The 13,654-nt window shown below is 46.0% G+C and overlaps 1 protein-coding gene across 1 annotated transcript in view; it reads right to left on the reverse strand.

Moving 5' to 3' along the window:
* Positions 1-13,654, reverse strand: part of cyfip1 (cytoplasmic FMR1 interacting protein 1) — a 55,124-nt gene that overhangs the window by 34,818 nt on the left and 6,652 nt on the right. The window contains exons 2-11 of the mRNA XM_062555352.1: positions 9,574-9,694; positions 8,420-8,509; positions 7,377-7,454; positions 6,315-6,416; positions 5,505-5,686; positions 3,624-3,720; positions 3,078-3,206; positions 2,687-2,791; positions 2,384-2,475; positions 1,258-1,375 (exon numbers count right to left, since the gene is read on the reverse strand). Of these exons, the coding sequence (XP_062411336.1) occupies positions 1,258-1,375; positions 2,384-2,475; positions 2,687-2,791; positions 3,078-3,206; positions 3,624-3,720; positions 5,505-5,686; positions 6,315-6,416; positions 7,377-7,454; positions 8,420-8,509; positions 9,574-9,690 (1,110 nt within the window). The 5' untranslated portion in view covers positions 9,691-9,694. The remainder of the gene's footprint in view (positions 1-1,257; positions 1,376-2,383; positions 2,476-2,686; positions 2,792-3,077; positions 3,207-3,623; positions 3,721-5,504; positions 5,687-6,314; positions 6,417-7,376; positions 7,455-8,419; positions 8,510-9,573; positions 9,695-13,654) is intronic.

Consider the following 13,654-nt stretch of genomic DNA (forward strand, 5'->3'; position numbering starts at 1 on the left):
TGATGTGATCACAGAGTAAAAAAAAAAATACAATAAGCTTCAGAGCAGCCTATGGAATGAATGAGACCTTACTCATTCAGCTAAATCCACTGACATTCCATTACCCATAAACAACATCCATTATAAATTTGAACCTATTGAACTTGTGTCTAATCCAGATCTCCCAACACCTGATTTGACAGCAAATTGGGGTTGTGGTGGCATCATGAAAGCTGGCACTGAATGGACTCAGACCTGGACTACACAGCAAGTACCAAAGTCTGTTGCTATCTGACTCAACTCTTCCCTGCTATTGGTCCACAAATCTCCACTGTGATGAGAAATGTGCCTTGAAAACAAAAGATGAATATTCATTCAGCGTTAACGAGCGCATATGGTGAAGCGGCTCTGTGAGGGTCAGGATGAGGCACGATGGCGGGGGAAGCGGAGTCATCATCGCTCATTAACACCACCAACGCAAACGGGCACCGTGCCCAGCTCACCATCCATCTATTGAGCAGAGCCAAGGCACACTCATTACAAGTAATTGGGATATTTGGCTTTCTGGATGTTAATAGAGTCAGACAGACGCAGGATGGCATCTGTGGCTCCTGAAGATTCAGTGTCAGCATGGCATATGTTTATAACAGATATCTTGGCCATCCAAACAGGCTGAATCTTTCTTTATCTTAGAATCTATTATAACGGTAGTATTGTATACCAGACATGGAACTGTTTCAAGCACTCCCTTCACAGAGCTTAGAAAACAGTTTTAGAAGACTAGTCTGACTTTTTTCGAATGTGATTGCCACCATCGCTCCTGGTGTAAACAGCTACAGTACACTGATTACAGTGAAAGCTAATTCCTGCAGCATAGACTTTGCAAAATGGAATGCTTCAGTTGCGCGCTCGTGTAGCCTGGCACGTGAGACACTCACTAAATGTCAAGTCGTCACGATAATTTCAATGCGCATCAGTGCACAAAATTAACATCTAGACAATGTGGTGGCAATTAAAACAACAGTCATTTACAGAGGGCTGTGTGCTCTGCGTGTGTGTGATCAAAGTTTGTGTGTGTGTGTGTGTGTGTGTGTGTGTCTGTGTCTGTGTGTGTGTGTGTGTGTGTGTGTGCACATTGCTGTTACTGCAACCGGTCAGCTTAAAAGGTGAGATGTATGTGTGTGAATGTGTGGGTGTGTGTGAGTTTGTGTGTGCATGTGCGTGTGGTGTGTGTGTGTGTGTGTGTGTGTGTGTTGTGTGCGTGTGTTGTGTGCATACCTCGCTGTTGCTGTAGCAGGCCAGCTCAGAGATAAAGCGCATATGATCCTCTCGGATCTGGATCATCTGCTCGCAGATATTGTACTGCGGGCTGCTGCCTACAGATGTACATGACCACCTGAAGGACAAAAGAAACAGAGACAGAGAGAGAAAAAAAACAAGCCACATTACAAAACAGGAAATGAGGACGGAACAGGGGCTCATGGGGGCTGATGTAAGTGGGAAGAGGTGACGCAATGAAGTGTGCAAGAAGGACCCAAGAGTGATAATAGAGATCACTCCCATCATCCCCTTGCCCAGACAGTCAAGGTGAATGTCAATGTGAAGCCGGTCCAACCCCAGAATGGTCGGCTGCTGTCTGGATAGCATATCAGCCTGTATCAGGGGGCTTTCACTCTGCCGCCTCTATCTTCTAGCTGGACTGATTACTTCTTTCCAGCAGGTACTACAGAAGGAGGAAGTGGATGGCAGCGGATTGTGCTGGCAACCCTCAATAAGTAGAGGTCAGAAGCCAATCTTTTGCAAAGCCACGGTTCTCCCATATCATAATACTTGTTATCACTTAATATCACTGCAGGGTATAGAGGGCAGAGAATCTGACAGGAACCAGTTTTGGAGTGAATGTAGGCAGGTTTGTACAAAGCTGGTAGATCAGTTCATTAGTCTGGCTATTACCATACTAAGCTCAATCTTTTAAGACTGAACATAAGTATTGTTTCTACTGCACAAGAGGCGTGATCAATGGGCATCGTTCAAATAACTGTACACTTGGATAGTCCCTCAACCAATCAGACCAATGATCCGGTGCATCTTTTGGATAAGGTAGTTTCTGATTGGAGCCAAAGGTTCTGGCAGGGAACAGAAGAGATAAATGTGCAGGTTTGCAGCCTAATCTAAATTCGCCAGAAGTTCAGACAGGGTTCACCCAGCCTATCAGTTCATATCAAAACAAGATCTATACTGTGGCTCCCTGTTTCGCTGGTTCCCACATCATTTTACAAAGATCTCAGAAGCGAGTTCCTTATAGGAACTTGCACAATAATGAAGGCAGCCAAGCTGTTTGATTAATGTCAAATCGGAAGCACATCTGTTCCATCAACATACTGGCCAGTCTCTCGGAGCCCACCTGGATTTATTCTCCTCGAAGTGCGCGCTGGTCTTGATGTACCTGGACAGCTCAATCTGCATGTCTCCAAAGAGCGGCACAACTTGCAGTTGCTGGAATCGTTATGAAAAATAGAGCCAAAGCTAGCTTGAGCAAAGCACACATGGAACACATTGTACATTTTTTGTGACTGCGTGTGTGTGTTTGTGTGTTATGCTATTGACAGTAATTATTTGACAATTCATCCACAGTTAACAGCTGTTTACACCACACACATACTGTACATACATGCATACATACACAGAATTACAGACACATACAAACCTTGAAAAACTTGTCAATCTTGGTGAGGTTGATTCGCTTCTTAGCATCCAGCTTGTAGATGTTACTGTTGCTCCCGTCCATCAGATACAAACCGAAGCCCATTACCTATAAAAGAGCCACAGTGGACACTAGTGAAGACAACTGGCGATTTCACAGACCCAAAGAACAGGCCGTGTTTGCTTAAGACTTTGCAAACTTCCTATCCAATCTCTCCACTTGTTGCCTTTTCCCACTGGTATAACTACTTCTAAACACTGACTATACTGACCATGGCAGAGAGAGACCAAACCCGTGCTGGGGTCAACTACAGACAAACAGACTGACCACGCAAAAAAAAAAAGGGAGACAGAGCGAGTGATTGAAGACGGCGCTCTGAAATGAGAGCGCTCACCTTGAGGAGCATGTGCTTCTCGCTGGGGGTCAGGTACATCTTGTTCTCGTAGTAGTCGGCGCACAGGTTGACGATGTCGGCCAGGAGCTCCTCGTAGCCGTTAATGACCTCAAGCTGCTGCTGCAGAGACTGGGAACACACAACGAGAGGGAGTTAGCATCATCAGCGTGGACCGGGCCACTGATTTGAGGGAGAACACGGCCGAAGGGGACAGGCTAATGAAGCACCGCAGACTCCCTCCGGTCAGCGGGGACGTGGTGGAGAAGTGGCATAAGCGCTGTCTGCCTGATTAAGCTGGTTATAAGTGCAGTGTGACGAGGCAAGAGAGACAGAGAGAGAGAGGGTACTGAGGGTTTGCGTTTTGCAAGATGTAGAGAACAACTGTGTGTTTCTTCAAAGAAACCATACGCTGCCATGGCAATCTGTTGCTGTGTGAAGGCCTTTGTGATGTGCTGTGTATGTCCTAGCCCAATGCCTTTAATGGTGTTAGTGGGTGACTAATGGTGTCCTGTGATACCATGCTGTGTGTTGTGTTTACGGGCACACCTGGGTGATCTTGTTGTGATTGGCCAGGAACATGGAAAGGTTCTGCGACTCCTGGATGGACGAAGGCTCGGACATTTTCCTGAGGAACTGGGCAGCCCTGTTAGAGAAAAACACAAAAAAGGCTTTAATAATAACGTCCAGACACACACAAAAAAAACCATAAGACCTCTGTGATTATTTTAAGAGAGGGGAGGATTAATGTCCTGTGATAAAAATAGGGATTAACGATAAAGCTGAAGGCTCTTGAGAGCTAATAATTATTATCGCCATGACGGGACAAAACCGCCAGAAAACGGCCACTCAATAACGAGAGTCAGACCCACTTCATTTATCAAATTCAGATAAACGGACAGGAAATAAGTGCCTGCCTACACATTGACTACGCATAAAGACTAGAGCATAGTGACCATATGTCAGACTGAGTGGCTGCTACATGAATGCCCCGGCTAAACCCTCACTCTCCGTCCACTTGAGTAAGACACTTGAGTGTGAAAGAGGCAAATAAAGCAAGAGAGAGAGAGAGAGAGAGAGAGAGAGAGAGAGAGAGAGAGAGAGAGAGAGAGAAAGAGGTGGAAAATTGGCTCTCCAGGCAGCCAAGAGCAGAGGAAGAGAATGAAAAATGTAATTGAGGAAGAGATGGAAGAGGCTTGCGTGTGTGTGCTGGTTTGTGCCTCTGTGTGTGCGAGTGTGTGTGTGTGTGTGTGTGTGTGTGTGTGTGTGTGTGTATGGGGGGGGTTTGGGCTGCCAGGACCAATTCTGAGGCGGTGTGATCTGTGGCCCTCTCTGACGTCAGCTGGAGCGGCTTTCCGCTCTGCTCCTCACCGCCAGGGCAAGGCTGAGGATCGCATCAACCTGAAACATTGATAAGCTACCACTGCAGAAAACAACACGTCACCAGCCCCAACTTTACACCCAACCCCAAAACCCTCTCTCTATCGGGATCCAACAGCCACATAACTTGCACATGCACGCATGCACTCTGGCACAAGCGTACGCACGCTTGCGCACACACACACACACACACACACACACAATGATCAAAGACTGGCACAACAAAACACAACAGATCACCCTGTATACACAGACCAGCACAAAGGGCTGTGAGTGTGTGAGGGGTTCAGAGGAGGACGGCTGCAGACGTTACAGAAACGTGCGCACACACACACACACACACACACACACACACACACACACGCACGGACACGCTTGAGATTTCCAGCAGGTTTTCTCTACTCTCACAAGAGGCAGAAGATATCGTAAGTCTTCCGACATGGTTCCCAATCTGCAGAAGCAGGCTCAGCCATGGCCATGCTTACTCTTTTCCTACAGCTGTGAGCCTCGGCTGATGGATATGGTGTTTATCATAATACGCGCTCAGCGCTCTTTTATCTTCACTCTGCACACCTGCGACAGACGCGTTAAACCCAGCGAGGGGAGAAACTGTGCACATACAGAGATGATGTGATATCTGTCAAGGGAGAAGGGAGAGGGGGGTTGGCTCCATACTGCCATCTGCTGTCGGGTTGGTGAAGTGTGAGAGAGGGAGCGTAGATGCTGTGACTTGGGGGATTTCTCACAGCAGGCTGTTGATGTGGTCGTTTGACATGGCTGATCATGTTAACACAGCTTAATTGAGTCAGCATACATGACCCAATCATCCAACATGCCCAGGGACAGCTCATTATCTGGGTATCCTGGGGCTGGTCTGACTAATAGCATAATTGCATTTATTGAAGGTCATGTGACTGTGTGTGTGTGTGTGTGTGTGTGTGTGTGTGTGTGTGTGTGTAAAAGCAGATGTGTTTGTGTGTGAGTCAAACGGTGTGAAAAAGTCTGTACCCGCGCTGAAGTACGTGTGTGCGTGCAGTGTGTGTCGTTTACCGTTTGTAGGCGGAGTGGTCGTTCTTGACGCTGCACTTCATGTTCTTGAGCTCGTCCAGCACGGCGAACATGTTGATGAACTTGCCCAGCGTGAGCAGGTAGGCCTCCGACACAAAGTCCTTCCTCCGCTCTGCGTGGCACAGGCGCCTCACCTCCCCACAGAAGCGGTCAATGGCTGTACGCTGGGGGTCAAGGGGGTGGGAGGTCATCAGAAGTGTGTGTGTATGTGTGTGTGTGTGTGTGTGTGTGTGTGTGTGGGAGCAAAAGCATCTACAAGCTGGATACCAAGAAGCAAATCAATCTCAACAAGACTGACAAGTTTGTCTAGATTTGTCTATGTCTGTGTCTATATATGTGTGTGTGTTTGGATGTGTGGGTATGTGGTGTGGTATGTGGCGTGTGTGTGCGTTTGTTTTCATGTGTGCATTAAAGACAATCCTCTGAAACTGAGTGAATTAGTCAGAGGTGAGAAACCTCAGGGAAGTGAGAGTGAAGCATGTGTGAGTACACTCTTCCAGCAGAGTTAAATGCAGCTGCATACACAAATGTGTTAACGAGATGTACTCTGTGTGTGTGCACGCTCTTGTTTCAAACTTAAGCACCAGTGCATACTGAAATGCATTCCTTCGAAGCAAATTGTGTGAAAGTGCTCTCCTTGTACAATTAAGGTTCCTTGCATACTTAAATGTGTTGCCTGGATGCACATTTGTAAGAATGCTCTTCTTGCATACTTAAATGTGTTGCCTAGATGCACATTTATAAGAATGCTCTTCTTGCATACTTAAATGCCAGTACGTGCGGCTGTGTTACCTGGAAGTACATAAAGTTCATGAGCTTGGTGACCTCGGGCTCCAGAACCTCCACGGTCTTCTCGTAGATCTCTACCCTATTGGGTTGTTCATTGCACTTGACCTGTCAGGGGGGGAAAGGTCAAAGGTTATGAAGCAGAATAACAGGAGGACAAAGCTATAGTGGATGAAGACCTCAAATAGTTTCAAAAAGATGAACATATGAGCGCTTCTTCTTTAATGTGTCAGTTCTTGTATTGGCCTCCTACAAAGAGGAAGAAAGTATGAGAACCTCCTTATCTATGAACGTGTGTGAGAGTGAGAGAGTGTGTGTGTGTGTGTGTGTGTGTGTGTGTGTGTGTGTGTGTGTGTGTGTGTGTGTGTGTGTGTGCATTTATGTGACTTCAAACATGTGTGCAAGGTCCGTGAGAGTTTTGAGAGACATATTGACAAATGTGTGACAGTTGTGTGTGTGCGAGTGTGCAGAATACAAAAAAGTGTGATTCTTTATGCCCAACAGTAACTGTCACTAACACTATACGTGCGAGACGGAGTGTCCGACTGTGTCCGTGTGAGTGTAGTTATGTGAATATGAAATGGAGACAATGGTGTGTGAGTCTGTGTGAATGTATACGTGACCATACTTGCATGCATGTGTGTGTATGCATCTATGTACAGTGGGGGGACTAAATATTTGACCCCATTCTAAAGTTGACTAAAAAGAGATTAAAAGATTAAAATAGCCCCACATCATAACATACCCTTCACCATAGCTAGAGATTGGCATGGTGTTTTTTCCAGTTATCCTCTTAGCCTGTTTGATGCTCATTGAGATCAATGCCAATCGAACAGGTTAATAGGCTGACTGGAAAAAAACACCATGCCAATCTCTAGCTATGGTGAAGGGTATGTGATGATGTGGGGCTATTTTGTCAAAAGATGATTTCATATTCCTCAAATGGTAAATGGTCCTCAAGTCAACTTCAGTATGGAGTTCAAAATACTTAGTCCCCCCACTGTATGCATGTGTGTGTGCGTGTGTGTGTGTGTGTGTGTGTGTGTGTGTGTGTGCGTGTGCACCTACCTGTGGGATGGCTCTTGAGCAGCTCCTCCAGGTGTAAAGCATGACGGCATACCCCTGCCCCTCCTCCAGCATCTCATTCTAAACACACACACACACACACACACACACACACAGATCTGAGCCTCTAGCAGTCTGTTCATGTCACTACAGTGGGTTCCGAGGACTGCATCACAGCTTTATCCTTAAAGTAGCTGTGCAGGATTCTGTAGGCTTCAAGTTATCTTGATATACTTTGTATTTAATACAGCGGTCATTCGTGGTACAACATGGTACTACAAGAGAGCCAGTCTGGAGTTGGTTTGCACGCATCCTTCATCTCAATAACAGGCATTCATATTATGTTTCGGTAATGTTGGGAAACTTGGATGTGGTCATCTTTGAATGTTTTAAACAAAAACACACCGCCACAGATCACCATTCGATGCACTGATGATTTGGCGGCAAAGTGAACAGTTAGATGCATGAACACACACACACACACACACACACACACACACACACACACACACACACACACACACACACACGTGTGCTATGCCACAGCGGTCTCTGTGCAGTGACACGTTAAACGCTTGAGCGGGCCGGGCTCCCTCGCTCTGCATTCGGAGTGCCGTTTGATCCGGCCCCGGCCGCCTCTTAGGTGGCAATTACCCGCCGCTAATGGAGCACAGAGCGGCTCTATTCCGCCACACTAACCCCGCTAAAGCACCCATTCATCACTGGGCCTCTCTTGGAAGGCCCCCGCCGTGCCCCCTGGCCTTGGTCCTCAGCTCAGGCTGACAGCCGGGACAATGTCCCCTTTTCCTCAGGCCCTCCTGATGCCATTGAGTCCCCCGCGACAAGCCCCTTGGCACGGCAGCTTGTGTGCCCGGGTTCTGGTGGGCTATTGTCTGTGCTCAGGAAATGAGGTGTTTATGGACTCCCGGCCCTCAGAGTGGGGGTAAGTGAACAAGCACCAGTGTGTGGTGGTGGATCACCCCAAATCACCCAAGAGAAAGGGGGGGGGGGGGGGGGGAGTGGGTGAAAGGCTGCGGGTTTCTTACCATGTTGGAGTGAACGGTGGCCTGCTCAATGTATCGCGCGATGCCAGTAACGAAGGCATTGCGGTCCTCAAAGTTGGTGTTGAAGTTGGGCTGTAGGAAAACACACACACACACACACACACAGTATAGTCACATTTACAGCATCAAAGAAAAAAATAATCAAGTCAAGACTGCACATTTAACAGCCACAAAAGAGTCAAAATTCGGCTTTAGTCAAATGATCTAACAGTGCAAGATGCCTGTTATCCCCTACCCACTTCTTTTGAGAAAAGTTGTACTAAGGTACAATAGAACTTTGGTGGAGAACTATGGCTGGGTTTCAACTGAGAGCAAGTGTTACTAGCAGTTACATCAGAACAGTCGTAGTCTTTGTAACTGTAAGGTCAGCCCCAAGTGTATATTTCATAGCTCCTAATGTTTCATAACCATAACTTTCCTTCCTTGATTCTACTCATTTGGTAAGTCACAAAATTGCAATGCCCTGATTAAAGTGTTTTGAAAAGCACCTAGTGCATCATGAAATTAAATTATTTTGTATCGCTATAGTTGCTGTAACACAGTAGCCTGGCATGCCCTCCCAGTGACGCAACGCCTTCAGGCTTTTGCTGCTGGTCTGGTCAACTGCTCATTGAGAAGGATTTCTGAGTTCCCGAAATCTGCGGAACTGCCCCCTTTGGTCGAGAACCAATCAACTTTGAGCAGCTCCAACGGCTCTGGGTAGAGGAGTGTTCAAGGCAGAGGAAAGAGTGTTGTTATTGGTTTAAACTCGGCAATCCGCTTTCTGACATCTACCAGTAGCAAATCGAGGCACTTAAAGGAGGCGGGTCAACCAGCACTGGCAAGAAACCGTGTTAGCACAGGCTGTTGGTCAGACTAAAGTCTCGCAGAGCCTTTGAAAGTCGATGGTAATCAGGCTAGTAACACAGCATGGGGGAGTTTGAAGTAAATGGTTTAGTGACAGACCTGGGAGGGTTAACTGAACCTCCAAGAGGAGCTGTATGGCCTCATTCTATTAGCAAAAACGAAGCCACAGAGCTCGCTATTACAACAGGTCTATTACACCATTCACCTCTTACTGTGAGTTAACTCGGCCAGGTTCATCTCTAAAACCACCAACGTGAGACATCGCCCAGGTGTTGTGAGATCGTCGTTACCTGGTACATGACGGAGGAGGGCAGCGGCTCGATGCATGGCTGCTGGTCAGGGAGCGGCAGCTCCTCCAGCAGGTCCACGTTGGAGAGGGCATCCTCCAAGGTCACCGTGGACGCCATGGTCCTGAAACACACACACACACACACACACACACACACACACACACACACACACACACACACACACACACAGGGGGAGGCAGTCAGGACTACATCTCACACAGAGACAAGTACATGAGGCAATAGGTACATACTACATACTTATATATATGGTCCATCAGGTACAAATATAAGGCTGTATAGTAGGCTGTGGTTTTGAGTATGAGTACAACAACTGAACAGAGAAAATAATTAAATGTTGCTCAGTGTCACTTCCTGTGTAAACAGATTTAATTGTTCTCAGAGCCAGTTCACATGTACTGTATGCATGCATTCAAACATCAGCAAAAGTGAATGAGGCTATTTAGAAGCTACGATATGCCAGTATGGAGCAAAATGAAAGCACAGAATGCAAGCTGGTGGCATGAACCATGGTACAGTACCACACAAACCACAGACCACAAAAAGCAACAGCTTCAAACCCAAAATCGACCTTGAAAACCCATTTGCTAATGATCTCGGACTCCAAATGCCATGCCAAAGGCAAACAGAAACTCGATGCAGACCTGATCCAAGTCTGATCCGTGCCAGATTCAAGCCCGACTTGGGCCAAATCCATTCTACAGTCAACTACCACTGTTTCACCAGATAAAAAGTCATCTAAGAAGTGTGACTTGGGAATGTGCTCAGAAGCTTTGCTCCAGGCTTCAGCAGGCTACTAATGACTGACAGTGACTGCTTCGCTGCCTCACACAAACAAAAAAAAAACAAAAAGAAAGAGAGAGAGAAAAAGAAAGGAAGTGTTTTTATTGTTTGCTCTTCTTGCTACCATGGAAACACAAACGGAAGGCTCATATCTTTGTAATCAAAAGTTTTCTGACCAATCCCAGCAGGGGACTGCTGCTGTCTCAACCCAGAGCTTGATTTCAAGCTGCTTTGAGCTCAGCTGCGGCTGACATGAAGAAGAAAATGTGCTAGTTTCAGTTGTGCACAACAGACATGAAAAATCAATCCAAGACCTTGATCAATACATGGTTGCATGCATTAAAATTGCTATGGCTATAAACTGATATCAAAGCTACTGTTATAAGCGCTTTTCAAATTTGACAAGAAAGGAATGAAGAAATATTTTTTGGTAAACATAACTGAATCAATGGCATGTAGGCTATGTGCTAAGACACATAAAATCATTTATCTTTCAGCACTACTGATTGCGCTTATGAGAAGGGGAGTGTGAGAGAGGAACGCTGGGCATGTGTGTGTGTGTGTGTGTGTGTGTGTGTCTGTGTATTTAAATATACATGTAGGCCAATATGTATTATGAATGTGTGTCTGAATAAGTGTGCGGTGACAAAGCACTGGTGGGCTGATTACACAAGAGCCCTCTGTTTGGCAAATGCTGATGAAGGACTTCACAGCCGCCAGCCAGCATCGGCCAATAGCCATACAGATCAAAGCTGGCTGGCATACTCAAACACACACTCACACACACACACACACACAGCAGTTAAACACAATGATCAAACATGGACACAATAAAACACAACAGATCGCCCTGCATACACGGACCACAGACCAGCACAAAGGGCTGCGGGTGTGTGAGGGGCAGGAGAGAGAATGAGAGAGAGAGAGAGAGAGAGAGAGAGAGAGAGAGAGAGAAAGAGAAAGAAAGAGAGAGAGAGAGAGAGAGAGAGAATGTGTGTGTGTGTGTATGTTGGGGGGGCAGTGAGGGCACAGACTGAGAGACCCTGCTGCTTTGTGGCAACAGGTCTGCCAAACACTGTAACACTGCGAGAATGTATCAAAGTTCATTACCATACCAGGCTGATGACTCAGGATGGTGACCGGTGAGAATTCCTGTTGTTTGTTTTCACAGAGCAGGTTTTGAACAGGTTTAAATCCTGTTCCACAGAAGCATCCTACTGTGGTCGCTTAGTCATTCGTCAGTGCAAAAGACCAGCTGAGCCTGATCATATGAAGTGCCATGTGGAGATTGACCAATTAATCGTCGGAATCAGGCTGTTTTCTGCCATTTTTCAATAATAGCATCTGCCAATACTCGAGGTTGAGAACCACCATTGCTCTGACTTGATCATCATTTTTTGAACATGACACCACAAGATTAAGGTTTATCTTTATTTTTGGATGTCAACTATGTGTCCACTGGGCACTCAAGAGCACATAGGTGAAATAATCAAACGTCCAGTCTTGGCTAATCTGATGTGATGCAAAATATAATTTAACTGAAATATTTTCCCCTCACACCCTCGTCTGTCACCCTCGTCTGTCTTTAAACAACAACAAAAATCTCCACAACAAAACAGAATGGCCAGAGTATGACACTTAATTAAGCTCCATTTTGTTATCTCGTTGCAACATACCCATCCTCTACAGTAAAAGCCCTTCCTTACAGCATCACTGCAGCCTTGCGAAGTGAACGCTACATTCAAAGCCTGTCTGTCAAAATTGAATTTGGCACTGAGGAGCTCTTTTCATAGTCAAAGCAAAGACGACGGAGACAGACTGACAGCACAGAGCTGCTTTATCAGACTCAACAGATGTAGGCTGTGCCCTCTTACACAGCTGCATGGCACATGCCCATGGCTGCCAAGCACAAGTGGCCTACACACACGGTGAAGCCCAGCGCAACAGAGTGTTTGACGGGGACGGGGACGGGGCAATGTTGAGGAACCGCAAGCAAAGTTGAGGAACAGGTTACCGCCGCTTAAGTGAGGGAAGGCTTGCTTAGCTTACAGCAAAATATTTTAGAGCGTAGCGTTCTAGGATATTTGCTTAAAACAGTGGTTCTTAACTGGTTTGGCCAAGGGACCCACAATTCCCTATGGTTACTAGGTCGCGACCCACTTTTTAAAATATATAAAGAACATATTTTATTTCTCAAAATATATTACAATCGACAAAATACAAACATTTAGATTTACAAAACAAACATTTCAACATTTAGATCCATTTAGATTTGACATCACACTGTAACTGGATGCACAGCAAATAACATGAGGGGCCTATAGGCCAGGTGTACAATGAAAAGGCCAGAGACCAATGTGCAAATTAGACCTATATGCGTTTTAGGAGCATTAATGAGAGAACTGGAGATGTTTTTTAGATCTGATCAGAGACTCGAGCCCTGTTCTCACATTCACAGGTATCTTGTTAAACAGAGACTTTTCCCTTCGTGTGTGCCTTCCGTGTAACCTACACACAAACGGCGGTTTCGCCTCTGAATTCTTTCTGAAAACTCCGACAAAAGTGGAGATTCGTGGACTCGTTTCGCGTATGAATGTGAACTGAGAAAAACTAAGTAGGCTACTTGCATCTGCGCAAAAAGTGTGGCCAATGTTTACATTTTCATTTGGCGTTGGTGATCATGGATGCATTCCGAGTAGCAGTTGCAAAATATAGCCTAATCTAATGTTGGTGCCAACCCTTTTCGTTTTTTGCATTTGCAAATACAGTTGAAATGAAACAAGGAAGTGATTCGTTGATGTTATTGATATTTTCGGGATTCTGATTAGCTAACGTCGGCTCAAACTTCTTGTTACACCACTAAGATTTGGCATGCTCTTGGCGGCATGAACACGGGTGTCAACGAAAACTTTTCTGAAAACTGACAAGTGTGCACGATGTTAAATGTTAAAATGTTGAAAACGGAGGAAATATTCGTTTATCAACTTGGCCATGGTAGCATATATCCGTGGCTGGGGTTAACCTTAAGTGTTTGCATGAAAAAATATACATAGGCCTACTATATTTTTTACAACATCCCTTCGCGACCCACCCAGGACACCTCCGCGACCCACTTTTGGGTCGCGACCCACCAGTTAAGAAACACTGGTTTAAAATCACTGCAGGTTTGAGCCTTGAGTCTTAGGCCCAATTCACACCAAAAATCCGCGACGAGACGAAACCTTTGCTGAAGGAGTTGCAGTGGCGTGAATTAAATGTTGCACGTCGTCACAAGCCGTCG

The sequence above is a fragment of the Sardina pilchardus genome, chromosome 15 (assembly GCF_963854185.1).
Source record: "Sardina pilchardus chromosome 15, fSarPil1.1, whole genome shotgun sequence".
In the NCBI taxonomy this organism is placed as follows: Eukaryota; Metazoa; Chordata; class Actinopteri; order Clupeiformes; family Clupeidae; genus Sardina; species Sardina pilchardus.